The sequence below is a fragment of the Cervus elaphus genome, chromosome 13 (genome assembly GCF_910594005.1).
Source record: "Cervus elaphus chromosome 13, mCerEla1.1, whole genome shotgun sequence".
NCBI classification, from domain to species: domain Eukaryota; kingdom Metazoa; phylum Chordata; class Mammalia; order Artiodactyla; family Cervidae; genus Cervus; species Cervus elaphus.
The window spans coordinates 70,960,401-70,986,466 of NC_057827.1; the positions used below are offsets into that span (position 1 = coordinate 70,960,401).

General features: G+C 62.4%; 1 protein-coding gene and 1 long non-coding RNA gene across 10 annotated transcripts; one reads left to right on the plus strand and one right to left on the minus strand.

Moving 5' to 3' along the window:
- Positions 1–3,064: 3,064 nt before the first annotated feature.
- Positions 3,065–18,728, minus strand: GPR132 (G protein-coupled receptor 132). Of its 6 annotated transcripts, XM_043922407.1 has the most exons (4): positions 14,859–18,569; positions 9,049–9,107; positions 8,305–8,405; positions 3,065–5,078 (listed from the first exon to the last, which is right to left on the minus strand). In XM_043922407.1, the coding sequence occupies exons 3-4, from the start codon at positions 8,309–8,311 to the stop codon at positions 3,967–3,969; spliced, it is 1,119 nt and encodes a 372-aa protein (XP_043778342.1). In that variant the 5' UTR covers positions 8,312–8,405; positions 9,049–9,107; positions 14,859–18,569; the 3' UTR covers positions 3,065–3,966. The 6 variants fall into 6 exon arrangements, with proteins under 6 accessions (XP_043778342.1, XP_043778343.1, XP_043778340.1 ...); XM_043922408.1 differs by lacking the exons at positions 9,049–9,107; positions 14,859–18,569 and adding an exon at positions 18,645–18,728; XM_043922405.1 differs by lacking the exon at positions 9,049–9,107.
- A 224-nt stretch (positions 18,729–18,952) lies between these two features.
- On the plus strand, positions 18,953–22,295 carry LOC122706877. Of its 4 annotated transcripts, XR_006344491.1 has the most exons (5): positions 18,956–19,143; positions 20,870–20,883; positions 21,200–21,435; positions 21,542–21,672; positions 22,102–22,295. It is a non-coding gene; the product is annotated as an uncharacterized LOC122706877 (long non-coding RNA). The 4 variants fall into 4 exon arrangements; XR_006344490.1 differs by lacking the exon at positions 20,870–20,883 and having other exon boundaries at positions 18,953–19,143; positions 21,200–21,444; XR_006344488.1 differs by lacking the exon at positions 20,870–20,883 and having other exon boundaries at positions 18,958–19,143.
- Positions 22,296–26,066: the final 3,771 nt, after the last annotated feature.

Consider the following 26,066-nt stretch of genomic DNA (forward strand, 5'->3'; position numbering starts at 1 on the left):
TCGCGGTCAGCGTCCGGCCGGAGAGCGGCCGCCGCGCCCGCAGTCGCCATCTCGGGTGGTGCTGCCCCCTGGCGGCCGCAGGCCGGACGCACTGGGCGCTCAGCCGCGCGCGCCCTCTAGGGGTCGCTGCCAGGACAGACGCGCCTCCGTCGAGGAGGGTGGGTCCTCGCAGGGCCGGGGGAAAGGCCCGCAGGAAGCGGGACCGACGCTCTGCGTTTTAAGCGCCCTCTCGGTGTCAGGCGCAGCTTCCGCTGGGGACACTCCCGATGTCGATGAACACCCCCCAGTAGCGCTGCGGGCAGGTCTTGCGGCCAGTCCCAAATCCCAGGGGAAGACCCCGAGGCGGGCGGCGCGCGTGGCCGGGATGAGGCCTCGCTAAGACATCCAGCTGCGAGGCTGCCGGCCCGCGGCCCGTGGCTGTCCCCTCGACGCACCGGGCACCCTGCCCACGACTGCGGCTGGCCCACGAGGGGGCTGCGGAGGGTCGCAGGGGTGCAGAGGCCCTTCCTGAGCCTCTCGGCCCTGAGGCCCACCCCGCCCGTCCCGTCAGCCTTGCTTTCCCGGGGCAGGCGCCCGGTATGGGATCTGGCCCCGAGTCCTCCCCCCACCCCCTCCCACTCCTGCCTCGATTCTTCACAGGCTTCCAGATGTCTTCCACATCAGCTCCCCACTTGGCCCCTCCACTGAGGGCTGAGAACCTGGGCTGGGACCCGCGACCCTCCTCGGGGAACCTGCCCTCCCCGGCGGTGATGGCCCTCCACGCAGCCGCCTTCTCACCTTATGCAGCCCTGCCCCATCCCTGAAGGCACCTCTGAGACTCCTGGGTGGAGGCCCCCCAGGTCACCCCTCCTGGCAAACTCCTGGCGGCCCCTCACTGAGCCAGGGGCTCCTGTCCCCACACCCCCCGCCTCAGTGGTGAGCTGGTGGACCGGTCGGTGCCGATGGATCCCGCTGGGGAAGAAGGGCTGTTTATTGGTGGTGTGACGTCAGCAGAAGACGGAGGAGCAGGAGATTCCCAGCCTGGGTGTGATGTGGTTGTGAATTCACTGGGAAGCCCCTTTGCTGGGAGCTGGGTGGGGGTGTGAGTCCAGGGTCACGTGACCTGCACGCGTGCCCACACACACACACAGACACACACGCGTGCAAACCAGGTGGTGCTCTGAGCCAGTCTTGTGAGAGGACAGAGGGGCGGAGGAGGGATGGAGTGGACCGGCCAGGCCCACCCCTGAGGCTTGTGCACCCACCCCCGCACTCCAGGCTGAGGGCGGATGAAGCCCCCTCGGGCCAAGGATGGAGCCTGCTGACCTGGCGGGGCCCAGTATACACCCCGCCTCCGTCTGATGCCTCCGCTCCTGGGCAGCCTGATCACCCTGGTGCCAACGAGGTGGGCTCTGGCTCCGCAGGGAGAAAGAACAGAAAGCCGTGCCCTGGTACGGGGCCAAACTGGGCCAGGGAGACTGCGGACACAGGAGGGCAGCACCAGGGCTCTAGACGGACTCTGGGGCCCGGCACGTGGCCTTGAGACAGAAGGGGCACCCCAGAGGGACACAAAAGAGGGTCCACAAAGACAGAAGCCGCAGAGATTGGGGTGATGTAACCGCAAGCCCAGGAAGGCTGGTGGAGCAGGAAGGACCCTCTCTTGGAGGCTTCTAACACCTTGATTTGGACTTGGGGCCTGGGAGCTGTGAGAGGGTCAGTTCCTGTTGTTGTAAGACGTGTCACCCCAGTTTGTGGTCGTTTGTTTCGGCTGCCCCAGGACACCTACGGGGAGCTGGAGACCCTGCTCACAAGGTCCTGCTGTTCAGAGGGGCGCCCCCTCGCTGGGAGCACGAGCTTTATGTCTGTGACTGAAACTGAGGCATAAAATGTCGAAAAATGAGTGTTAGTCGCTCAGTCCTGTCTGACTCTCTGTCACCCTATGGACTGTAACCCTCCAGGCTCCTCTGTCCTTGGAATTTTCCAGGCAGGAACACTGGAGTGAGTTGCCATTTTCTGCTCCAGGTATCTTCCCAACCCAGGGATTGGACCCCAGGTCTCCTGTATCGTAGGCAGATTCTTTACCGTCTGAACCACCAGGGAAGCCCCGTGGTGAAACCCCAGGGGAAGTGACACCAAGAGGCTAGGGTGCAGACAGTCCTGGGAGGCGGTTTGCCTGGGAGGACCTGGGATTTCAGACACCAGGAACTTTCCCCAAAACTGCCAAGGAAGTGGCACGAGGCTGCCAAGAAAAGGTATTAATGAAAAAGACAAGCTACCATCATTCATTTTTTTAAAGCAGAGTTTTGCAGCAACTGGGCAGCCAGCGTACAGCCGTGGGGTGCTCTCACGGTAACAGGCACCACCACGCAGATGGTGGCAGGTGCGGAGCAGGTGAGAGGTGAGCGCTGAGTCTGGGGGCCACTCGTCCCCTGGGACAGGGAGGCCTGGCGTGCCACAGTCCGTGGGGTCGCAAAGAGTCAGACGCAACTGAGCGACTGGACTGAACTGAGCCTCCCCCGGAGCCGAGCAGCATGCCTCTTGCTCCCTGTTGCCATCTGTGGGGGGCGGGCTTGTTGACCCCAGAAGGGTATGTCTCGTCCTGCGCCCTGGAATCTGCGGGCAGGACCTTGCTGGGAAATAGGCTCTGTCTAAGGGTGTAGCAATGAGCTCACCCTGGGTTATCCAGGGGAGTCCCGGGTCCAAAGACAGAGAAGAGAGACAGGGGAAAAAAAAAAAAAAGAGAGACAGGGGGACAGCCTGGGGTGATGCGGCTACACCCAGAAGCCAAGGATGCGTGAGCTCCAGAGGCCAAGGCCGAGGCCTGGAGCCCAGGCCCGCAGGGCCCCCCAACGCCTTGATCCAGACCTCCAGCCCGAAGGCTGAGATCCTGCGGTGACTAGTTGAAGCAGCCCCAGGAACTCCCGTGTCAGCCTCCAGGGAACGCCCTGTGAACACTCTAGAACACTACTCTAGAACCTGCCCATCACCTGGAGAGCCGGGCACGCTCCCCTCCCCCAGCCCGGCTCCCCCTGAGCCTGAGAAGTAAAATGACATTTCTGCACGTGAGGAAGTTGGCACCGATGTGTACTCTTGCGTTTTTATTTCCAGACGTGAAATCACATGTCTTCTCAGGGTCTTTCACAGTAAAGCTCATCCATCGACGCGGCCTTAGAGAAGCGGGAGCGGAAGTTGACCCTGACGCCACCTTGGGGCTGCGTGCGGTCGGCCCCGCCGCTGACCCGCTGAGGCCAGGGTCACGGGCCCTGCTACAGATGGGACTCGGAGGCAGCGCTGCGCCTGGCCTGGCCCTCGGCAGCTCCGCCACAACGGGAGCCAGGAAGCCTCCGTGCTGACGACGTGCCGGGTCCTCGGAGCCCTTGGGCGTGTCCCCCTGCCTGGGGTGACCCCGGCCCTCCCAGCCCACAGGCGTGCCTGCCACGCACACACGGGGCTTCCTCCGGAGGCCACTTGGACTGCACCCCACCTCGCGGCTCCCCCTCAGAGCCATGGCGCTGAGCTGCCCCGGCCGAGGGCACGGTTTGCACAGACGACCCGGGGCAGAAGCAGAAATGCCCGGCCACGTACTCGCATCCAAGCGACGCTTGCAGAAAAGCTCAGGAAATAAAGTCGTCACGCGGCGGCCGACAGGCAGCTTCCGCACACGGCCTGTGCAGCCGCCAGCAGCACCAGGCGGGCGCACGGCCTGCGCCAGCTGCCCTGCTGTGCGCTAATAGCGGAGAACGCCAGCCAGAGCAAGCACTCCCGCCCGCCACGCGCTCTTCCCCGCGGCCAGCAGACTGCCCTTACCCTGAATGTGCTGCCGCCTTCCGTGGGGCTTCTGCTCAGCCGGGACCCCCAGCGGCAGAGACTCGGGGACGAGAAATCGGGGGTGAGCCATTTGGAGGGGGCTCCCCAGCCAGCACCATGGACATTGGCTAGCGGTCTACAAGCAGCACCGGCGGCCAGCCCTGGCCCCCTGCGCTGGGCTCAGCAGGACCCCTCGGCCAGCCCCTCTGGGGTGCCCGGTGACGGCCCTGGTGGGTGGACGGGCCCGGGGAAGGCGTAGCTGTTGGTGGGGGACGTGGGCGACTGTGCCTCCTCCGAGTCCTTCGAGCATGCAAGCTTGGTGTCGTCCGTCTTCGTGGACCACTTTTTCCACCCCTTGTGGATTCTGCACACTTCCTGGCGGGTCACTTCCGCGGCCAGCACGTAGATGATGGGGTCAGCCACGCTGTTCACGGTGGCCAGGCTCAGGAACACCACGGAGGCCGTGTACAGGCGAATTTCAAAGTCGCACACAGGTTCTTCGGCCCCTCTGTGGTAGGAAAAGGCGATGGCTTTGATCAGGAGCACCAGGTGGTAGGGGGCGAAGCAGACCAGGAAGATGACCACGACCGCGATGGCCAGGAGCCTCACCTTGGCCTTCTGGGCAGCGCTCAGGCTGGTGCTCAGCTGGATGGTCCTGAAGATGCGCTGGTTGGTGACGGCGATGATGGACAGCGGGACGGCAAAGCCCACCATGAAGCGCGCGTAGTAGTACCCGGCCACCTTGTGGTCCATCGGCAGCGTCTCGAAGCAGGTTTCATCGTGCTCCATCTTGAACACCGGAGAGTGGATGAGCCCGACGAGAAGGAAGACTGTCGCGGAGATGAGGATGGCAGTCTTCTGGTGGCGCCGGCCCCGCGTCTCCAGCGCGTACACCACCGCCAGGAAGCGATCGCAGGAGATGCAGCAGAGGAAGAGGATGCTGATGTAGAGGTTGCAGAAGAAGATGTAGGCGGTCACCTTGCAGGCCAAGGGGCTGAGCGGCCAGCGGTGCCCGTGCTGGATGTAGACGACCCAGAGCGGCAGGGTGCTGACGTACAGCAGCTCGCAGAGCGCCAGGCAGAAGAGGTAGACGGCCAGCACGTGGCCCTGGCGTGCCTGCAGCAGTGTGAGCCACGCCGTCAGGCAGTTGGCCGGCAGGCCCAGCACGCACACGCTACTGTACACGGTCACCAGGAACACCCTGCTATCGTTGAAGGGCACGTTACACGTGTGGGAAGACACGCCCGTCGACAGGGCCCCCAGCGCAGGGCCGGTCTCCAGCGTGGCGTTTCCTGCGGGGCAGAGACAAGCGTGAGGGCGGGCGTGGCTGGGGACCGCGTGAATCAGACCACCTGGAGCGACCCTCCGAGCACGCAGAGTCTTGCAGGGAGGACCCGCTCCCACAACGCAGGGCCTGCAGACCCTCTCACAGGCCGGCTTTCTCTCCTCTCTCGTGGCAGTTGTGAGCTTACATCTAGTGGGGCGTCACCCGGGGGCATTTCCCGAGTTGGGGGGGGGGGCGTCCTCCCAAGGGGAGGTGCTGACCTCCGGAGTCCCCAGGCAGGTGTCCTGACTCAAAACCCACACCCACCCTCCACGGGTGCGTCCACGTCCCCTCGAGAAACAGACGGGCAGAATCAGTCACTGAATGTAAAACCTGCCCCGACAGCTTGGGCCTGGCCGCGTCCTCCATTGACGCAGGCACACGGGGCAGTCGCCACTGCCCATTGTCACGTGACGCCCCAGCCCAGAGCACACGCAGGGACCCAGAGATGCCAGGACCCCCAGCGCCCACACCCGCCCCCCCACCCCCCGCTCTCCGCCACCCCGTCGGTTCAGCCGCACTTTCACGCCGTCCCTTGGAGGCGTCCCCTGGGCTCTGCCAGGCGCGCGCTGGGACCGTGCTGAGGCTGGCAGGCAGGCACAGGGAGCAGACGCCCCCGGGCTTTGGGCTCCCTGTTGGGAGTGGGAAGAACCTGAGCCCGGCCTCTGGAGGCACTGTCCGTGCAGAGGCCTGCTTCTCCAAGAGCAGACAGCGGACAGAGCAGCCCCTTGAGGTCAGCGGGAGCCGCAAGCAGTGCCCAGGTGCAGGCGGGCCTCTCTGGGCACAGTGGCCTCTGGCAAGTGTGGCCCCAGTATCCAGCCCAGGGACTGGACAGTGGGCCGCATGGGGCGGGGGCGGCCCTGGTGATGGTACAGAATGTGGCTCTCGCTTCTGTAGCCTGGTGACTCCTGAGGCATGAAGACTCTTTGCTTACTTAGAGTCGAGGGTGAAGACCCCTGGGCCTTTCCACAGGCCTTTCCCACGGCCAAGGAAACTTCAGTGCGTCCCAGAGCTGGCACAACCGTGGGGTCTCAGGCTCCCCCCACCACAGGGCGACCTTATGCAGAAATCCGTGGCTGGCTCTGAAGGCAGGAGGAGAGCGATGCTCCCCCAGTGGCTCAGCGGTAAAGAACCCGCCTGCAATGCAGGAGACACAGGTTCAGTCCCTGGGTTGGAGGAGGAAGTGGCAGCTCACTCCAGTATTCCAGAGAACCCCATGGACAGAGGAGCCTGGTGGGCTGCAGTCCATGGGGTCGCAGAGAGTCAGACACGACTGAGCGGCGGAGCAGGGGCGCATGGTGAAGGTGGGCAGAGGGCAGTGCTGGTCCTCGGCTGAAGGCCCATCGAGACACGTCAGACGGCTGGTCCCGGGCCGGCGGGGGCGACGGCCCCACAGTGTGACCCCAAAGTCCGACTGTGCCCTCACGTGTTTCCCCCGGGTTTTAAAATTCTAGTAAAACATACATAGGATAGAAGTGATGCTCTTACACACGCCACGTGTCCATCTCTGTGACATGACGCGCAGTCACACTGTTGTACGGCCTTCACCACGTCCATCGCCGGAACTTTCTCATCTTGCAAAACTGAAACTCTGTCCTCATTTAACCCCCAGCCCCTCCTGGGAGTGCATGGTAAAGAATGTGACCCTGGACGTCCCCGGTGGTCCAGTGGTTGAGAATCCGCCAGCCAGTGCAGGGGACACGGGCTCAGTCCCGGGTCTGGGAAGATCGCACGTGCGGCTGAGCAGCGAGGCCCGGGGGCCACGACTACTGAGCCCCACCCTGGGGCCTGTGCTCAGCAACTGGGGAGCCCACGCCCAGCAGTGAAGACCCAGCAGTCAGAGACAAGCAGCAAGGAAGACCGCAGAGAGAGCGTGTCCTTCCGTGCCTGCACACCGCATCCTCAGGGCCACGGGCCAGAGCGCCCTTCCCTCTCAGGGCAGCTCAGAGTCCGATGTGTGGCTGGACCACAGGCGCGTCTCCACTCCTCCGGCCAGGGACGCGGGCGGCTCCCCTATCCTGTGGAGATGACTTCTCCACACCTGCGTTCACTTCCTTTGTGCGCATCCTCAGAAGTGGGGCTGCCGGCTCATGTGATGAGCCCCCTGGTAGCTTTCTGAGGACCCTCCAGACAGTTTCCACGGCAGCCACTCCATTTTCCGTCTCTGCATCCTCAGCCGCGCTTAGTCTCTCGGTTTTGACAGTGGCCATCCGGATGGGTGTGAGGTGGTCCCTTCTCTGGGGCCCCACCCCTCGCCCTAACCCCCTGGGACGTGGGTTTCATTCCATGTGCAGACAGAGGGTGCGGGCAAGTCCCCAGACCCAGGTGTCACTTCCCCGCATGAGAGCCGGGCCAGCACAGGGGCCGGGGGTGCGTGGGGAGCAGCCAGCGGGAGGGCACTTCTTGGGTGGGAGGTAGCTGACACCTGTCTTGGCCCAAGCTGACCCGGCCTGGACCGATGGTCCCCTCTGGTTGGACAAGTCCTCCACGAGCTGGCAGCCCACCACCTGGACCGCAGCACGGCCCTGGGTCCGTCCCAGTGCCGACCCTGTCTTGCCACCCCTTTGGGGGGCAGGGCGTGAGGGGTCCCGAAGCCCAGGTGGAGGCTCAGGTGGGGCCCATGGGCCCGTTCCTGCTCCCGGCTCCCCCACCAACCGCCCGCCCTTGAGGGTGCCCTCTGGACTCGGCGTAGTTCAGTCACACTCCACCTGCTGGGGCCACATGGGCAGCACGTGGGGGCCCGTCTTCACCTGCCCGCGCCCCGTCCCCGCCCCCAGCCATCTGGCGACCAGACCTGGGCACACAGGTGAAAGCGCCCCCTGCCTCGCGGGCACTCGGAGGACCTGACCTCCTGGGAAAGGAGCCTTCTGGGCTGGGGGCAGACGAGCCCCAGGGGACACAGGGGCAGGCTCTGGGGGGCCCAGGCCTGGAGGAGCCCGGCTTCCCCACAGTCCCGCCCCTGGCTGTTTTCTAGCACATTCAGAGAAGGAAGAAGCGGGCGCTGTCCTGTGTCCTGATGGGGAGCCTCTGGCTTTGCTGTCTCCGGGTTCGTTTTTATTTTAAGAAGTCTGCTTTTGCATGCTAACGTTTGAAGCAATTATCGCTGTTATGAGACCAAGTACAATTGTAGAAAAATTCCCACGGGCTCCCTCCTAAAGGTTCCAAGTCAAAGGAGGCCTGAGTGGGGCTCTCACCTGGCATGTTCGCAGGCTCCGGGCTCAGGGCCGGGCGGCTGTGCCCGTCACACAGCGGAGATGGTGCTGTTGAGACGTTCGCTCCCAGAGTTTAAAGTGACCTGGAGCAAGAGTGGGCGGAAATTGCTTTAGGGAAATCAGATTAAATCACAAATGAAGCCGTTTGATAAATCGTTACTGAGCACTTGTTACCAGGCCAAGTCTTGTATTTTGGCCTTCCCTCGTAACTCAGATGGTAAAGCATCTGCCTGCAATGCAAGAGACCCGGGTTCAATCCCTGGGTGGGGAGGACCCCCTGGAGAAGGAAATGGCACCCCACTCCAGTATTCTTGCCTACAGAATCCCGTGGACAGAGGAGCCTGGGGGGCAAAGTCCATGGGGTTGCGACGAGTCGGACACGACTGAGCAACAAAACACACAGTCTTGTGTTTATCCTGTGGGATATGACAGCAAAGTCTAAATATAGAAAGAACTCCCACAAACCAACAAAAGTAAGTGTCAAAGCTGATCATTCACAGAAGTGAAAACGTCTCAACTGGAAGAACACTCAACTCCACTGATACAGTCAAAAAAAGGTGAATGTAAAACAACCAAACACCAATCTTTTTCTTGCCCATGATGTTGGCGCAGATAAAGAACTTCAACTCTTAGTGTTGGCAAGCAAGTGCAAAAGTGAGCTTCTCCATGCTGGGGACGGGGGCATAAATGGGCACAGAGGCTTTCTAGCGCAATCTGGAAACGCACCTCAAAAGTCTTCCATGTGCTTAACTTTCGACCAGGTGAAGTCCTTTCCAGGAGCTTTCCTGATGAAACAGCTACCTGAGATTCAAAGTGCATGGACCGCGCCCCCGTGAAAGGGACTGGGACCCCGGCCCAGGGCAGGGACGGGCAGGTTCCGGGACACTGGCCGACGGGACGGCATCCCGGCCCCCACCGCTGCTTCCTTCCTGAACCAGAGACGCCCCTAGCACAGGCCCTGTCCTAGCAGCCAGAGAGGGTCCGAGGGAGGGTCTTCCCTGCCGGCCTGGAACCCAGCCCCCACCCCCGGGGGAGCTGGCAGCTGAAGGCACCCCCCTCCCCGCCCTGCGCTGGGTGGGGTTGTCTGTGATGCCAGCAGACAAGCTAGCCAGAAATAACAGGAAACCAAGGTGTTTACCTGAAACTGCAGAAAGTTCATCAGTTTAGAAAGAGTTTATAAGCAAGACCTTGAAACTACAGACAAAGGGGAGTTGCAAGAAAGAGTCGAGATACGCCGTTAACATTCTGAAACTGATGTCCTGACCAAGTGGTGGGTGTGGGTCTGGGGGTCCCTGGGTCTTCCCGTCCATCCCCTCACTCACCACTGCCCTCAGCCAATGAAGGGGGCTGAGCCCAACAAAGGGGGCTCCGGGAAGGCGGGTCTCCACTGTGAGGGTTGCCCATGTGAGCTGCAGTTGTTGGGGGGGGGGGTGCCAACCCACCTGGGAGCCGTCGGGACGCCGGCAAACCACGTGAGGCCAGGAGACCCCCAGCCTCGCCCTGGGCTAGGGGCCAATCCCTCTGTCAGGACTGAGATTTGGGAAACCTGGGTGGGGGATCCCTCCCCCGGGGCTGCCCCGCCAGCTCCTGCCTGAGCAGCTGGGAGCAGAGGGGGACCGCTGTCTCTAGAAGTCACTTCTGCAAAAGCCAGAGGAAGTGGCCCAACTGTCAGTGTGCATCCCCCAGCAGGGGCGAGGCCTGCGGGCAGAGGTCTGTGCAGAGAGTGCAGGCTGGCCGGGCCGGCGGGGGGGTGCGGGGGGCATCCTGGGCCCTGCCTGGCGCCCCCACCCCGCCCTCCTGTGTAGACAGAGATCTGACTCTGGGTCTGGGGTGGTGGCCGTGTCTGCCTGGACTGGTGGGAGGTCGGGGGCCGCGTTGGGAGGAGCGGGGCGGGTGTCTGGAACGCGGCACAAGGCCCGGGCCAGGGCGGCCAGGGGCTGGGACGGCGCTACCCCCACGGCACAGTCCGGCCCTGCCCAGGCCCGGTGGGTTCCTCCTCTGCACCCACCTCCGGGCCATCTGCCCTGCACAACTTGGCCCGTCCCTGGGCTCGTCCTGGCCCTTCCCCCCCGATGCCCTCTTGGCTTCAGGTCTCTGCGCCGGCTTCTCCGGGGGTCTCTGGACCCCGTGGCCTGGCCTCCTCCTGCTTCCTCTCGTGTCCTCCGTCCTCTGCGTCTGCCCCACCCTGTGAGCTGAGCGACCTGGGAGGGGCCGTGGGTCCGCCCCACCTCAGCATGTCAGCCAGGACACCACCCAGCCCGCCCGGGGGGCGGTGGGCTGTCCCCCCCCAGCATCCGCACCCTGCCCACCCAGAGGGCCCTGGCCCGTCCCCACCCACGGCTGGGGCTCTTGCGGGCAGGGATCGGGGGCCGAGGTCCCCCCTTGTTCTCCCAGAGTCGGGTGCTTAGAGGGACACATCCCCCCGCCCAGGCCCAGCTGCCTGCTCTTCCCTGCCCTCACCAGCGTCCCGTCCACCTTGGGAGACCCACAGGGGTGGTCCCGGCTGCAGGGGAGGTGGAGTGACAGGCCCTGCAGGAGGCCTCAGGAAGACAAGCCCCCCTTTCCGCAGCGCTGGCCTGGGCCTGGTGAGCTTGCGGTCCCGTGTCTGCGCTCTTGGGCGGGGTGGGGGCCACAGCAGCCACAGGCCGGGGGGTGGGTGGTCTGGGTCAGCCTGAGGCTGCTGCTCTTGGGTTCCAGCAGCCGTGGACGCCAGCCCCATCCCTGCCAGCCATGGGCACCACGCTGGAGGCAGCACGTCCCAGAAGGGCCCCCAGACCCCCCGGGAGGGAGAGACATGACCAGGAGTGGCCTGCCCACAGAGCTGTCCCCGGACACGCCACGGCCCGTGGGTGCTACGCGTCCCTCCCTTCATTTAGAGCAACGTTGAAAGGCTTGACTCAAGCTCTCTCAACAGGCACCGCCACGGCGCTGAGGACCAGCCGGCCCACGGGCCTTGCCTCCCGGTTCCCATCTCACGCCGTGGGACCCGGTCGCGGCGGCTGACGGCCTGTCCCGTGGCTGCCCTGCAGCACCTTTGCCCGATTTGCCTCAGCTGGAACTTTCAGGTCATTTCCACCTCCTACCCCCGCCTCCTCACACCAGCGCGCTGACTTCATTTCTGTCTGCCGGCAGTTCACACTTCGGGGCGGGACCTTCCAACCTGGGCCCCGAGCTCAGCAAGCTCACTGCTCTCACGCGGCCCAGGCTCTCCAGCCCCGGGCATCCATCGTCACCACTCCCCTTTAGGAAGGCTTGCATAGCGTGCTCCGAAAACGCACCTGCATCTCCCTGGCGGCTAGTGAGGCTGGACAGCCCCGCCTTGTTCCATGGTGCCCGGAGGCATCTGTGTCCCCCAACGCTGCCTGGAGAGTCCCCTAAAACATCACCCTGTCGTCGCCCAGGCAGGGATGGTGGGAAGCACCTGGTCCTCAGCGGTCAGAGCCCCGGCCCTCCGTTCCTGGCAGACGCACCAGGACCCTGCACTGTGCCCGGCACTGGACGCCCCATCCTTCAGCCTGCCGCCCGGCCAGCAGGGCCCCTGTCTTGGGGTCCCTCCTCACACCCACATGCCCCCAGCCCCACCGGCTTTATTCTCACCCCGCCAGTGTCCCCAGAGCCAGCGGCAAGCACATGTCCTGTGCAGGCCCTGAGGGCCCAGGCCCCACGCAGGGAGCTTCCCCGTGACGGAGCCAGGCCCCTGCACCTGCTTCCCGCTGCCGGCCCTGGAACTCCCAGGCTCCCCCTACCCAGGCGCCCTGGTGCCCGGGCTCTCTCTCGGAGAAGGACGCTGCGAAGACCCTTGACCGAGCCCGCACCTTCACGCCAAGGAGCCCCTTCTGCTTTCAGCCCCTGACCCCGACGCTCGCGCGGGAGCCCAGGACTCACCCAGGCTGTCTCGGCAGGCGCGACTGACAGCTTTCAGGAAGTAGCAGGAGTGTCTCTAGAGCTCCCCAAACCACAAACAGAGCGAAACTGGGGGTGGGCCGACCGGCTAGGCATCTTCCCACTGGTGCTGAGAGGATGGCCTCGGCACCTTCCTGAAAACGGATCCAGGCTGCTTCTGCTCATGCTTCTGGCAACAGCCAGAGCTGCTTCCACTCAGGACTTCCCAGGCGGCTGGGCCCGACATGGGGCCAGCTGGTGCGAGCTGCAGGGACCTACTGAATCCCGACAGCAAGGCTGGACGCCCAGGGTGGGGACCCCCAGGAGCTCCTGGGCTCAGGCCTGAGGGTCCCTCCTGGGCCGCTGGGCACAGAGCAGGGCTGTCACCAGGAGGCCTTGCCCCCCCGGGATGCTCGTGGGGCGCTGGGAGCCGGGCTGCCTCCTGGCACCGCCCCATGGGCCCAGGACAGTGCCTAGCCCCAGTGCCCGGCCGTCTCACCGAAGCCCCCTCCCCAGCCCCTCCTGGGGAGGACCCTGCAGGAAAGGCCAGCATGCCCTGTGCTGGGCTTGAGCCCCGTCCCTGAGCCCCTGGACCCCCTGGAGCCGATCCCAGCCAGGCCGGGGGGCATCTACGGGCGAGTTTCTCTTGAGGGATCCATGGGATCCCCCAGGAACCCAGGGTCCACTTGGGAAGGCAGGGCTTGCAGGACTCCAGCCTAACGCACACGCCAGTGTCCTCGGAAGACGGCGGGTTGCGGAGGACCTGCCACCTCACTTGGTCACCCTGGGCTGGTTCTGGGCTCTGAGGTGAGGCACTGGGGACCCCCCGCTGCGGTCCCAGCTCTCCAGCCCAGCTCAGGGCTGGGCCCCTTAACCTCTGTGGGCCACCTGTGCCCAGCAGCAAGGCGGCAGGTGGAACCAAGGCCCCTGGTCAGTGCACCCGGGGCTGGGGAGCCGGGTGTGGGGCGCCTGGGAATCTGGGCATGGGAGTCACCTCAGCCCCCCAACACCTTCCCAGGGGCGACAGTGTCAACCACAGGCCACTGCCAAGGGCACCACCCACCACCCAGGGGTGCAGGCCCAGACGAGCGGTCTGCAGTGGAGCCGAGGCTCGGCGGTCTGTGGGGGCCTCCTCAGCGTCTGAGGACCTAGGGCCTCAGCAGGAGCGGAGCCCGCTTCAGGGCCGCGGGCTAGTTCCCCCGGGCGGTGGCCATGGGGTCAAGGAGGGCAGCTGAGCCCTCCCCTGGGTTCTGGGGGGCCTGGGAAGGGAGCCGGCCCTGAGGAGCTGGGGGCCGCGAGCCGGGCAGCAGCAGCACCCACCCCACCTGCTTCCCGGCGCAACTCCTGGCCAGCGAGGCAGGTGTGGGCAATGGGGTTTCGGGGAGCTAGGGGCCTGGTGCGTTTCCTGAAGGCTGAGTGTCTTGCAGGCAGGATAAAGGGGGACGCTGCTCCCATTTTCTCAACATGCCCGGGGGCCGCTCAAGTAGAGGCTGCTAGCTCCCAGGGCCCCCCCTTCCACCAGGCAGCCACCCCTGATCCCATCTGCAGCATCACGTCATCTCCTCATCACAGGGGAACGTTTTAGTCACTGTCTGAAGCGGGTCGTATAGTCACAGATTCAAACCTGAGAAGACATGGGGGGGCAGGTGGTGGCGGCCCCCTTGGGGCGCCGTCCGGACACCTGCTGGACAGCGTGCTCCTCCGGGCCACAGGTCTCCGCTCCCCTCACCGCCTCTGAAAGTTTCACAGGCAAAGGAGGGGAGTCCTGGCGGCCCGAGTGACCACCACCCACACCAGCGCCAAGACTTCCAGACGAGCCTCATGTCTGTGAGCAGAATCGGGTCCCTGACTCAGCGCCGCGTTCCCCTCCAGAGCCTCCGCACGCCCCTGCCCGCTCTCCTTGGGCCCGACAGCCACTCGGTGGTGCCCGGTGGCTCACGGCGGGCACAGCGCAGCCGGCAGGCGTGCCTGGTGATGTCGGGGGCCCCACTCAGAAGCAGCGCTCCCCGACATTCACCTTCTGAGGTTACCTGGCCGGCTGTCCCTGAAATGTCACACATTCTAGATGTGCTTGACTGGGTGTTCCCCGCGTCATCTAACGTTCCCCCACTGCGGGTTTCCCGTGTCTGGGAAGTGGGCCTGAAGCTCCGGCAGTTTCAGTTAGCGTTTCTGGCACTGGGACCCCTGTCATGAAGGCACGCCTGGCGGCTCGTCCCTCCCAGAGCTGAACCCCCCACTCCCAACCCCAGGGCGGCCTCCGCACTGGGTCTGCCGAGTGGCGACTTTCCCATCACGTGGTGCCTCCATCTGTGATGGCACCAGCAGGCCTGGCGGCAGGGGGTTAGGGAGATGCGCCCTCCCTGCTCCCCCAGCCAAAGGGCAGTAAGTCACCTCCTGCTGTAGCTAAGATGTCAGACTCTTTCTCACTGCCTCTCCCTGAGTATCACTAAGGACTCAGAGATTTTTACTGCGGCCGTTGTAGATAACAAGATCTACCGTTATAACCACTTTCGAGAGAACAGCGCGGTGACCAGCACCCTCGGGTTGCAGTGTGACCGTCACCCACATCATCTGTCTCCGGGACGCTCCTCTCCCCAAACAGAAACTCTGCCCCCACTAAGCCCCGGCTTCCCCGCCCTCCCCTACCATCCTACCTCTGTCTCTGTGGGTCTGACTGCTCCAGGGACCCCGACGAGTGGACTCTCCCAGGAGCATCCTTTTGTGACAGGCCTGTTTCACTCCGCATGAGGTCCTCAAGGCCGGCCCACGCTGGAGCAGGTGTCAGATGTGACTCACTCCCCGCGTGGCTGAGTCCTGTGCCATTGTGTGGCTGGACCACGTCTGCTTATCCATCGCCCATCCGTGGACACGCGGGTTGCTTCCCGCTTCGGGCCGCCTTGGGTAACACTGTTGTGAACACGAGTGTGCAGGACTCGGAGTTTTCATATCACGGTGTGTTTCCTCCGTCGACTTCAGCTGTTGCCCTTGAGGACCCTCAAGTTGTCCCAGGCCCGCTGAACCCTCTGCCCCGCCTCTGTGGGGGTGGGCCCGTGCTCCGTCTCTTCAGCTTTGCTATTACGCTACGCTTTGCCCCTCCATCTCCAAACCCCTCCTGCCAGGAGCAGGCCCTGCTTCCTTGTGTGTGTCCGTCTGAATGTGCCACCCCTGATCCACTGGGGAGATGACCGTTTTTCCTTCTTCCAGAAAGTCTGCCAGGCCTCCCTGGCCCCTGCCCCCCTCCAGTGGAGCAGGGTTCTGCCCCCGCCCACTCTTGAGCCTCAGTGATGCTGTCACTGAATCGGGGGCTGGGGAGGGGAAGCGGGGCCTCCAGGGTTTCCTCGGGACTTGGTGCTTTCACAAGGGCCCAGGAGTTCCCCAGCGCCCTCCAGAGAAGGGGCTTTCAGGGTGGTTTTGGGGAGAGCTTCCTCGGGAGAGAAGAAGCTGTGAACGAAAAGGGGCTTTACAGAAGTTGTCATCCCAAGAGCTTGGTGATTCTGAAACTCATTACCGGCCCATCTTCCTCTGACTGGGGTGCGTTCTGAATGTGAACCATGGGTCGTGGTTTCAGCAGAGTTAAAGGGTGCTCTAGATCAGCCCAGAACAGGCTGCCCATCACCTCAGAAACCCCAGACAGCCGTGCTGAGCATGCGGAGTTCTCTCTCTCTCCCCCTCGGCTGGCCCAGCTGCTCCCACAGCCTTGGGAAACCAGGTGCCTTGTCTCTTGGTCAAAACTGGCTACTTGAGCTCCAGCCCCCACATCTGCATTCCAGGTGTCAGGAAGGGAGGAAGTAGAGGCGAGAGGGGCCCCTGCTCTTTGAGGAGATGCGCCAGAATCCCCAAACAGTGCTTCTGGTCCCATCTCCTCAGGAATGCACTGCTGTGGCTGTGCCTGGCTGGGGGGATGGCTGGGAAATGTGGTCTTTGATTTCACGGCGCCCGCTGACCCCGGGTGCTGTTCCTAAACCAGAATGTCAGGGTATGGGGGGAGGTGCTGCCCCAGGCACACGTGGTCACCAGCTTCTCTACCACTTGGTGAAGGCAGGTCCCGGACAGGTGGGCAGGATGCGTGCTGGCCAGGCCCAGGGACGAAACTGCCCCCAGATGAGAAGAGGGTCCAGAGTGGGGTTGATCTGGGAGGAGGAGGGAGGAGCTTGGAGAGCAGAAGCTGGGAGAGAGGGCTTGGGGGACAGACGAGGAGGGGAGATGGAGGGGAGCGGGGCCCCTGGGGCAGCTCCTCCTAAGGAGGCTTCCTCCCCCCAGAAGCCCCAGGAGACCCACTGCCCAGAGCCTGTGAAGCAGGGTCCACGTGGAGAACCCAAACCTTCAGTCCCCGTGGCTCTGGCCCACGTGTTGCCTGGCTCCAGTGGTTTGGGCCCACCAGCTTAACGGGCCTTGCTAGACCCTGTCTCCACCAACAGAATATTGCTCCTCCCAGGGAAGCTAAAGATGGCAAACGACATTACTGTTCTCTCCAGAATTTCCAGAACGACCCATCCACTCGTCAGAAGAAAGCATCAAGCATGCTTTGTCTGGCGGTATTTTGGGAACCAGGATCACCAGGGTCTGTGGGGGGCATCAGAGGGTTCCAGACACGGGACAGGGTCACCGGCCCACCGAATGCTGCTCTGTGACAAGCCCGCCCCCTCTGTCTGTCTGTCCCTCTAGTCCACAAGCCCTGGGGGCCGCGGGTTTGCACCCCATTCTCTTTGGTCCCTGAGTCCACCCATCCCTTGTGCACATGCCCCACGAGTGCAAACCATTCTCTAAAGACTATGCTCGAGACTCCCCTGGGGGTCCAGTGGCTAAGACTCTGTGCTCCCAATGCGGGGGCCAGGGTTTGATCCCTGGTTGGGGAACTGATCCCACATGCTGCAACTAAAGATCCTGCATGCCTCAGCGAAGAACAGAAATCCCGACTTGAGTGCAGAATTCAGACCTGGCACTGCCAAAGGAAGAAAGAATTTTTGTTTTTCTTAAAAAGACTGAACTCACATCCAGCCTCTGGACAGTAACAATTATTCTTGGGAGGGTGAAAGGGGAAACTGAAACTTGGAGGACCAGAGGTTTGGAAAGTAGCAAGAGACTTTCTCCTTTACACAGGGAAAAAAAAAAACCAGCTGTTGGGAAAGACGCGGCTACCGGGTCAGAGAACAGCAAGGCTTCAGAAGAAAGCGGGTAGCTGTTCCCCGGCTCCGGGGGAGGACAGGTGGGGACCGCAGGCCACTGCCCCAGGCTGTGTGGCTCTAAATGGAACCCCAGTGGGAAAGTCTGCAAGGCCGTGAAGTTAATAGAACGGTGTGCAGGAGGGTGTCTTGGCAGCCTGGCCAGAGAAGGGCATTAAAAACGTGTCCAAAAGCACTACATGAGGCAAAGAAAAAAAGGGAAGAATCTGGCAATATCAACAGTGAGGCTTTCTGTTCAGCCAGGGATGCCTGGCCCGAGTTAACACGTGAGGCCAGAACAGGAGAACACAGGTGCTAAGATGAACAAGAGCTCACACTGAAGGCGCATGGGGAGCTTCTGCAGGTGGAGACGGGCACGCGAGGGGCACGGGCACGCAAGGGGCACGGGCACCTCTCGGACGTGGCTCTTGCCACTCCCGCCCGGGCCACGGCGTGTCCACGCACCCCGAGCGTGGTCCCCGGCCTCCCCAGGGAGGGAGCCTCAGCAGGCAGAGCGCTGGTGGACAGTACTCAGGATGGCCAGCTGGGAACCCCGAGCCAGCCCAGCTGGTGAGTGGTCACCCTGTCAGGGCTGCTCCCCAAGGACTTGGGGCGGCATCTGGTGAGTCAGCCTCCCTGCGGGACGGGCAGGAGGAGGCCGCCCGCTTCGTCAGCAGCTGTTTAATCACGTGCCTACTGCGCATCAGGTCCAAGCAGGGCCACAACAGACCCCGTCCACTGTCAGGGACCCCACTCTCCCTCAGGGCCACCCCCTCCCCGAGCACGGCCCAGGCCCGGCTGCAGCCCAGCGCCCCCCAGGACAGGCCCACGGGCCCTGCTGCACCCTCAGCGGCCCTTGGGAACCGCCCGCTTTGCCTCAGGGTCCCAGGACCCAGGGAGGGTCTCAGAGGTCAGGGCCTCCTCGGGGGGCACAGTGGGATGGCCTCTGCCCAGCCGAAGCACAGGTGTGTGCGGCCGGTGACCTCCCCTGGGGCAGGGAGAGCTAGACAGAAGCCAAGAGGCGGCCTGGAGCACCTCTTCAGGCCAGGGTCGCGGTGGCCAGGGGTCTGCCTCCTTTCCTGGCCACTATTTCCAGGCTCACTTGCTGTCAAAGGTCAGCCGCAGACAGCAGGTCTCCAGTGAGAGCAGGAGCCTTCCCCCAGAGCCCTGCCCCAAGGCCCCCCCATGGGCCTCACTTCCTTGCAGCCCAGGGTCCCCAACCCTGATGTTTTGTCCCCAGGGACACAGCCTCCCTGGAGACGGTGTTGGGTTTCCTACCTGGGCCAAGGGTGCTGCTGGAGGCTAGGGATGGTGCCAAGCATCCCTAACGCCCAGGAAGGACAGTGCCCTTCAGCACAGAGAAGCTTCCAGCCCCAAATATCAGCAGGGGCTGCCCGGAAGCCCTGCGCAGAGGGGCCCCCCTGACCCACCGCTGCCCCAGGCTCCGGGGAGGCCCTCAGAGGCGCTGGGAGGGTGGGCGGGCAGGAACTCGCCGTGAGCCCTGCGCTGCCCCGCAGGGTCCGAGCCACTGCCCGCCCCCCCCACCTCTCACCCTCTCTACTAAGTGGAAAGCGGAAGTGACCTGGGAGGCAAGCGGCCGGGGCTGCGCAGTCAGGGCGCTGGACTCGGGCTCCCCCTCCCCCACGGACGCAGCAGAGACAGTGGCCCCACGTGGAAAAACACCCCGGCTGGCGTGAGCCGCTGCTCGCGCCGGAAGCAATCCGGTTTCCTCTGCAGGGGGCCGGGGCTCCAGCCGACCGCAGTTTACAGCACTCGGGTAACAGCCCATGAGGCTGCCGGGCTGGGGGGACCGGGGTGGCCGGAACTCATGGTCTCGCCGCCAGGTTAACGAGTGTTTACTGTCAGCGGCTATGTGTACGGGGCCAGGCGGGTGCTGCAGGGCAGGGACCACGGCCCTCCTGAGGCGCCCACAGTCCTGGCAAGTGGCCAGCTGTGGTCGGGAGGGCATGGATGGGGCGGGGGGGGGGGCCAGTGCCAGGCTGGGGAGGGACCCGGCCTGCAGCTGGGGTCCCCGGTGACCAGGCGGGGGTGCAGCCAACCCACAGTCGGGGCTCTGCTCAGGGCGGGCAGGGGGTGTGCGTGTGAAGCCACTGCCTGCACCCCCAGCGCCTGGGCTGCCCCCACCTCAGAAACGCCAGGACAGGGGGCTTCCCCCACCTCAGAAACGCCGGGACAGGGCGGAGCGGCCCCCGCTTCCTGCCCCTCGCTGCAGGCTCACGCCGTGGGCCTGTTACCTGCCCGGGCGGGGAGCCCCCCCGACCTGGACGGGGAGCCCACCCCGCCCGGACCGGGAGGCGGCTGGGCCCCACTCTCCCGGGTTGAGACGCGGTGCTGGTGGGGCCCAGGAGGGGTGTGAGCACCTGCGGGGTGTGGGCAGAGCGCCCGCCCCTGAGCAGAGAGGCCGGAATGAGCGGGCACGCTGCCCCTGCCTCTGCCCGGCTCCGCTGCCGTCTGGCCCCCTCCCCGTTCAGCCCTGTCCTCCTGCACCCCCCCGCCCCCTCCCTCAGTCTCTGCCAGCCAGGCTTCGGGGAAGCACCATCTCTGCCCCGAGGGTGAATTCCCAGGACTGCGTCCTTGAGGCCTCATGTGACGTTTAGGGTGGATATTTCTATTTCTGGGGGCTTCCCAGGTGCCATGGTGGTAAAAGAATCCACCTGCCAATGCAGGAGACACAAGAGACACGGCTCGATCCCTGGGTCGGGAAGATCTCCTGGAAAAGGAAATAGCACCCACTCCAGTGTTCTTGCCTGAAGGATCCCATGGACAGAGGAGCCTGGTGGGCTACAGTCCAGGGGGTCGCAGAGAGTCGGACAGGACTGAGCGTCTGAGCACGCATTTCTATTTCTGCAGACAGAAGAAAACAAAACCAGTCACGTCACTGGGGCTTGGGCAGGGGCTGCGGTGACTGCAGACCCGCTCTGTGACAACAGGGCGCCCTCTGGCCCCTGAGCGGGCTGTGGGCCTTCCCCATCTTTTTCACTTCTTCCTGCAGCACTCTGCGGCTTCCACGCTGCAGCCTTCTCTCCTCCCTGGGTCAGGCAATTCCTAAGTATTTTATTATTTTTCATGCCTCTGAAAATGGAACTGATTTCTGCCCCCAACCACCCACAACACATGCCTTGGGAATTGGCAGGAGTGCAAATGCTTCGGACTCACAGTGTAGGAAAAACAAGGAACAGAATGGAACTTACTTCCTAATTTCCTTCCCAGCTTCTCTGCTGTTAGTGAGTAGAAACGCAGCTGATTTCCTTGTTGGCTTTGTATCCTGCCCCTCAGCTGTAATCCTCAGGATTTCCTACATATCAGATCACACCATCTGCCAACGGAGGTCATTTTGCTTCTTCCGTTCCCCTTGGTCCTGTTTGCATCGGTGTGACCCTGCACAGAAAACCTGGTGGTGTTTATTCGCTCAGTCGTGTCCGACTCTCCGCAACCCCAGGGGCTGCAGCCCACCAGGCTCCTCTGTCCATGGAATCTTCCAGGCCAGAACACTGAAGTGAGTAGCCGTTCCCTTCTCCAGGGGATCTTCCCAGCCCAGGGATTGAACCCACGTCTTCTGCACTGCAGGCAGATTCTTTACCACTGAGCCACCTGGGAAGCCCAGGAAACTTGTATCCTAACTTCATCCTGCAAACAGGCCCCAGCTCCACTGTGAACTTCCCATTACTGTTGGCGGCTCCATGTCATCCCCTCGCAGGGACCCAGCCCTGGGCTGGGCAGCCCCAAGGCCGCCCTGTGGGGACAGGGGACAAGACCCTTCTAGAAGCGCGAGTGCTACGGACACGTGTCCATGTGTTGGATCTCACCTTCAGGTGCCACAGTGGGGTCTGGGGTCCCAGGTTGAGCCCCAAACCCCGACCGACGTCAGGGAGACAGTGGACAGGCTTCCGTCCCCCGCTGTGGCCGCGGGCTGCCGCTCCTGCCTGCGTCCCGCGCTCTCGCCCCCCGGTTCCTCCCTGCCCCTTGGAGCCAAGAGTCGCCTGCCAACCTGGTCAGAGAGCTGACCCTGGCTCTGGGTCACCGTCTGTGTCTGTGCTTCCAGCTCCAGGTGTCTGTGGTGGGAAGACTTCTGAGTGTCGCTTCATTCAAGTTTTTCATTTCCTCTAGCCCATTCCAGTTTTCTAATGATTTGTTCATTTCATTTATGTTTTCAGAAATAATATACAGTAGTCTGCAGTGCCTTCTTATTATCTGCCTTTTGAAGTGGGTGTTTTTGCACTTTAAAAAGCCTTCTTACACATGCAGTAAAGCCCCCTCTGCAGCGCTCAGCCCTGCAGGTCTCCTTGTAAGAGTGTATTTATTGGCGGCTGTGCTGGGTTCTGTTGCTGTGCTGGCTCTCTCTAGTTGTGGTGCGGGGGCTTCTCACTGCGGTGGCCTCTCCCGTGGTGGAGCATGGGCCCTAGGGCGTGCGGGCTCAATAGTTGTGGCTCATGGGCTTAGCTGGCCCACGGCAGGTGGGATCTTCCCGGACCAGGGACCGAACCCAGGTCTCCCGCATTGGCAGGTGAATTCTTAACCACTGGACCACCAGGGAAGCCCCAGTTCTGTAGGTTTTGACAAATGCACCCGACTGTGTACCCACCAGAGTCGTGCTGGGAACAGCTCCATCACCCCCACGCTCCCCTCTGCGGCCCCTGAGAGGTAATCCTTCCCCGGCCCCAACCCCTAGCAACCACTCATCTGTCATCGCCCTCTCTTATTTTGCCTCTTCCAGAACGTCACGTGAACGGACCTGTACAGCCCTTGGGGTCCGGAGTCTTTCCTGCAGACAAGGCGCTGGGGGCTCATGCCCACCGGGAGGCACCTCGTGGACGGACCGCAGGGGCCAGCGCCGCGCCAGCCGGATGACACCTATTTTGTTTCCGGTTTGGGGCGACCGTAAATAAAGCTGTTGTAAAGGTTCATGCACAGGCATTTGCAAGGACGTGAGCTTTCACTTCTCTTGAGTGGATATTGGGAGTTGGAAGCCCTGGGTCACCAGTTGCTGAGCTGTGACCCCGCTCTTCCACCAGGCTACACCGCCCTGCCTTCTCACCGGTGTCACGTCGGAAGTTTTCATTCACGATTTTGTTCACAAACTTGTCGTGCAGTTTCCCATGTGGTGTTGCTCTTTTACTCATGTTACTAGTTTCTGCTGTTCTCTCACAGGTGGTATTGCACTGTGGCTTAATTTGCATTTGCCTAATGACACGGGGAGGGAGCATCTTTTCATGTGCTTATTTGCCGTTACCAGGACACCTTCCTCCATGCTCTGTTCAGGTCTTCTGTTGTTGCAGTTGCTCAGTCATGTCTGACTCTTTGCGACCCCACGGACTGCAGCACGCCAGGATTCCCTGTCCTCCACTATCTCCCGGAGTTTGCACAAACTCATATCCATTGAGTCGGTGATACCATCCAGCCATCTCATCCTCTGTTGTCCCCTTCTCCTCCTGCCTTCAATCTTTCTCAGTATCAGGGTCTTTTTCCAATGAGTCAGTTCTTCGCATCAGGTGGCTGAAGTATTGGAGCTTCAACTTCAGCATCAGCCCTTCCAATGAACATTCAGGACTGATTTCCTTTAGGATGGACTGGCTGGATCTCCTTGCAGTCCAAGAGACTCTCAAGAGTCTTATCCAACACCACAGTTCAAAGGCATCAGTTCTTTGGTCTTCTTTATGGTCCAACTCTCACATCCGTACATGACTACTGGAAAAACCATAGCTTGAACTATATGGACCTTTATGTTTGGCCCATTTTCAAATCAGGTTGTTTGTTCCCTTACTGTTGAATTCTGGAAGTTCTTTACTTATTCTGAAAACAAATCCTTTATCTGATACACGTTTTGCAACCATTTTCTGCTTGTGGTTTCTCAGTTCCTTTTAAGTCTGACATTGCATCTTCTTCTCGATTTATATTGTTAATTTTGTGTTTTTTCTTTCCTTTTTAAAAAATACTGATTTGTTTACATGGCAATGCCAGGTTAGTTGTGGCACGTTGGATCTTCACGTGGCGTGAGAACTCTTGTTGGGACACGCAGGACCTAGTTCCCTGACCAGGGATGGAACTCAGGCCCCTCTCGGGACCGTGAACTCTGCCACTGGCCACCAGGGAAGTCCTTCTTTCCTTTTTCTCACAGGTTGGTCTGTTTCATTGGTTGATTCTCTTCAAAAAACTAACTTTCTCTTTGCAGACCTATTCCTTCGCCTTTGCTTCCCGCTTCATCCTTTCCCAAGCTTGGTTTTATCTCTATTTTCAAGCTTTCTCCAGGGTCATTCTGTCCCCCCATCAACGCCTTCTTTTTCCCCCCAACATTTTCACTTGATTTGCAAAACTCAGGGAAAACTTGCATTCAGCATAGTCCCTCTTCGGGAGTACTGTCTGATTTTGACCAGTGCTCCAGCTAATCGGCTACTGGTGCAACCAAGTATGAGCTGTTCCCTCTGGCCCCTCTGCAGCCCTCCTACTCCCCTTCCCCCGTGAGACGGGGATGTGGCTGACAAACCCGGGGCTTCCTTCTTTCCCATTATCTGGAAGCACCGCTGTTGCTGCCCAGGCACCCCACAAGTCTGGATACACAGTGTTTTTATTATCACTCAGCTCTGGGTATTTAAAAACTTCTTTCATGATCTCTTCTTTAGCTCATGATGTTTTAGGAACTTTTGTTAATTAATTCACTTATCTGTTTTCGACTGCACTAGGTCTTCGTTGCTGTTGGAGGCTGTCCTCCCGTTGCGGCGAGCAGGGACCCCAGGCACGTGGGCTTCAGTGCTTGCAGCACGTGGGCTCTGCGGTTGTGGCCCACGGGCTTCTCTGCCCCACAGCATGTGGGACCTTCTCGCGTCAGGGATCTAACCCGTGTCCCCTCCATTGGCAGGTGGATTTTTAACCCCTGGACCACCAGGGAAGTCCCAGCCCATGAGCTTTTAGCAGTGTGTGCACATGTGTGTTACAGGGCTTATCTACAAACATTTCCCCAACATTGTATTATATTTTCAAACACACAGCACAGTTAAAAGAACTGTACAGTGAAACTTCACATACCCTTCACCTGTGTTCTACAATGTACATGCATCTCTCCACCCACCCATCTATCCATGCCCTTCCATCCATCCATCCGTCCACACCCCATCCCTCCCTTCCTGCATCCACGCACCCATCCGCCCAGCTCTCTATCCATCCACGAGGCCCCTCCCTTCTCCCTACAAGTCCTGCTTTCTCACTTGGAGGCCTGCCTACAACCTGGGGCGCTGCGTTCAGCCCCTGTGCCCTGGTAAACAGGAAACCAAGGACAGAGGCCCGATGGCTGGCGCCTTGGGGCTGCTGCCGCCCACCACTCAGCCAACAGCCGACTGTGCGCTCAGGAGAGGCTGTCTCAGACACTCCAGGGGCTCGGAGGGTGCCTCCTAGGAGCCAGGCAAGGGCTAAACCTTTCTCTGGACTGTGCAGCGGGTGGACACCCTGGCCCTCTGGGTGAATCATTTGCTGCCCAGGCCCAGAAGAGGGTTCTCTGAGGGTGACACGGAAGCCAAGCCTCGGGGTGAGTGCATGGAAGGACTCAGGAAAGGCTGCACCCTTGATGGCTGGGACACGGTGGGCTGGGGTAGGGGCAGGCGGGCTGGGGAGGGGCAGGCGGGCTGGGGGAGGGGCAGGGGGGCAGGGGAGGGGCAGGTGGGCTGGGGGAGGGGCAGGTGGGCAGGCCCCCGGGACCGGAGCGAGTGCTGGCAGGGTGCGGGCAATGCCACAGCTGGAAGAGGGGTGTCCAGCTCCTCCCTCCATGGGGAGGACACTGGAAGGCCAGGGTCTGGGGAGGAGTCTGGGGCTGGAGGCCTGCTATGAGCACGGTGCCCTCAGGCTGGTGCCTCAGCCCACCTCTGACTGGGGTGGGGGCGCTGCTGCAGGCCGGGGTCCCCCCACCTCCTCCATCCCACTCCCCACAGGCCCTGCGGACAGGCGGGCCCTCCCAGGCGTCCAGCCCCAGGCCCAGCCCCACAGGGTCTCTGGGCTCAGGGAAGGGGCTTCTGTCCCTCGGAGGCTCTCCTGGCTCAGCCACGCCGGGAGCGGAGCGGGGACCCACCCCGCCTTCAGCAGGCCAGCTGTCAGCCCTCTCCTCCGGGACAACCCAGCGGCCCAGCCTCCCGAAGGCCGGTGTCTCCTGGGGTAAGGCCGGCCAGCAGCGGGGAATTCTCTTCCCGCCCCCACCCCCTATTTTCACAGGGGAAGCGAAGGCAGAGCCTGGGCTGAGTGTTCAAGGTCACCTCCTAGGGACACAGCTGGGCTCCGCAAGTTTCATGCACCTAATGCTCCCAAGAAGCCGCCTTCCTGCCCCCCTGTTGCACGCAAACTTCAAGATGAGGCGAAGGCTCGGGGGCCTGGGTCCCCGTCTGCGATCCTGGTGGGCGCTTCGGGACAGGGCGGCCGGGCCTAGGGAAGCGGGTCGGCGGGGCTCTGCCGGCCGCCCTGCGCCGCCTGCTGGCCGATATCGGCCCTGCGTCCGCGGGCCTCGCTCGGGGCTCCCCGAATCGCGGGCGCCTCGCGGCTCAGAGCCCCTGCCCCGAGGGGCCGGTAAGGGCAGAGGGAGGCGGAGGCGAGGTCCAAGACCGCCGGCTGGCTTGCCCCGCACCCCTTCGTGCCGTCTGCGTTACCACGAGCAACCCGGCGACCCCTCAGCACGCCGGGCGCTGGGACACAAAGCCCGACCCC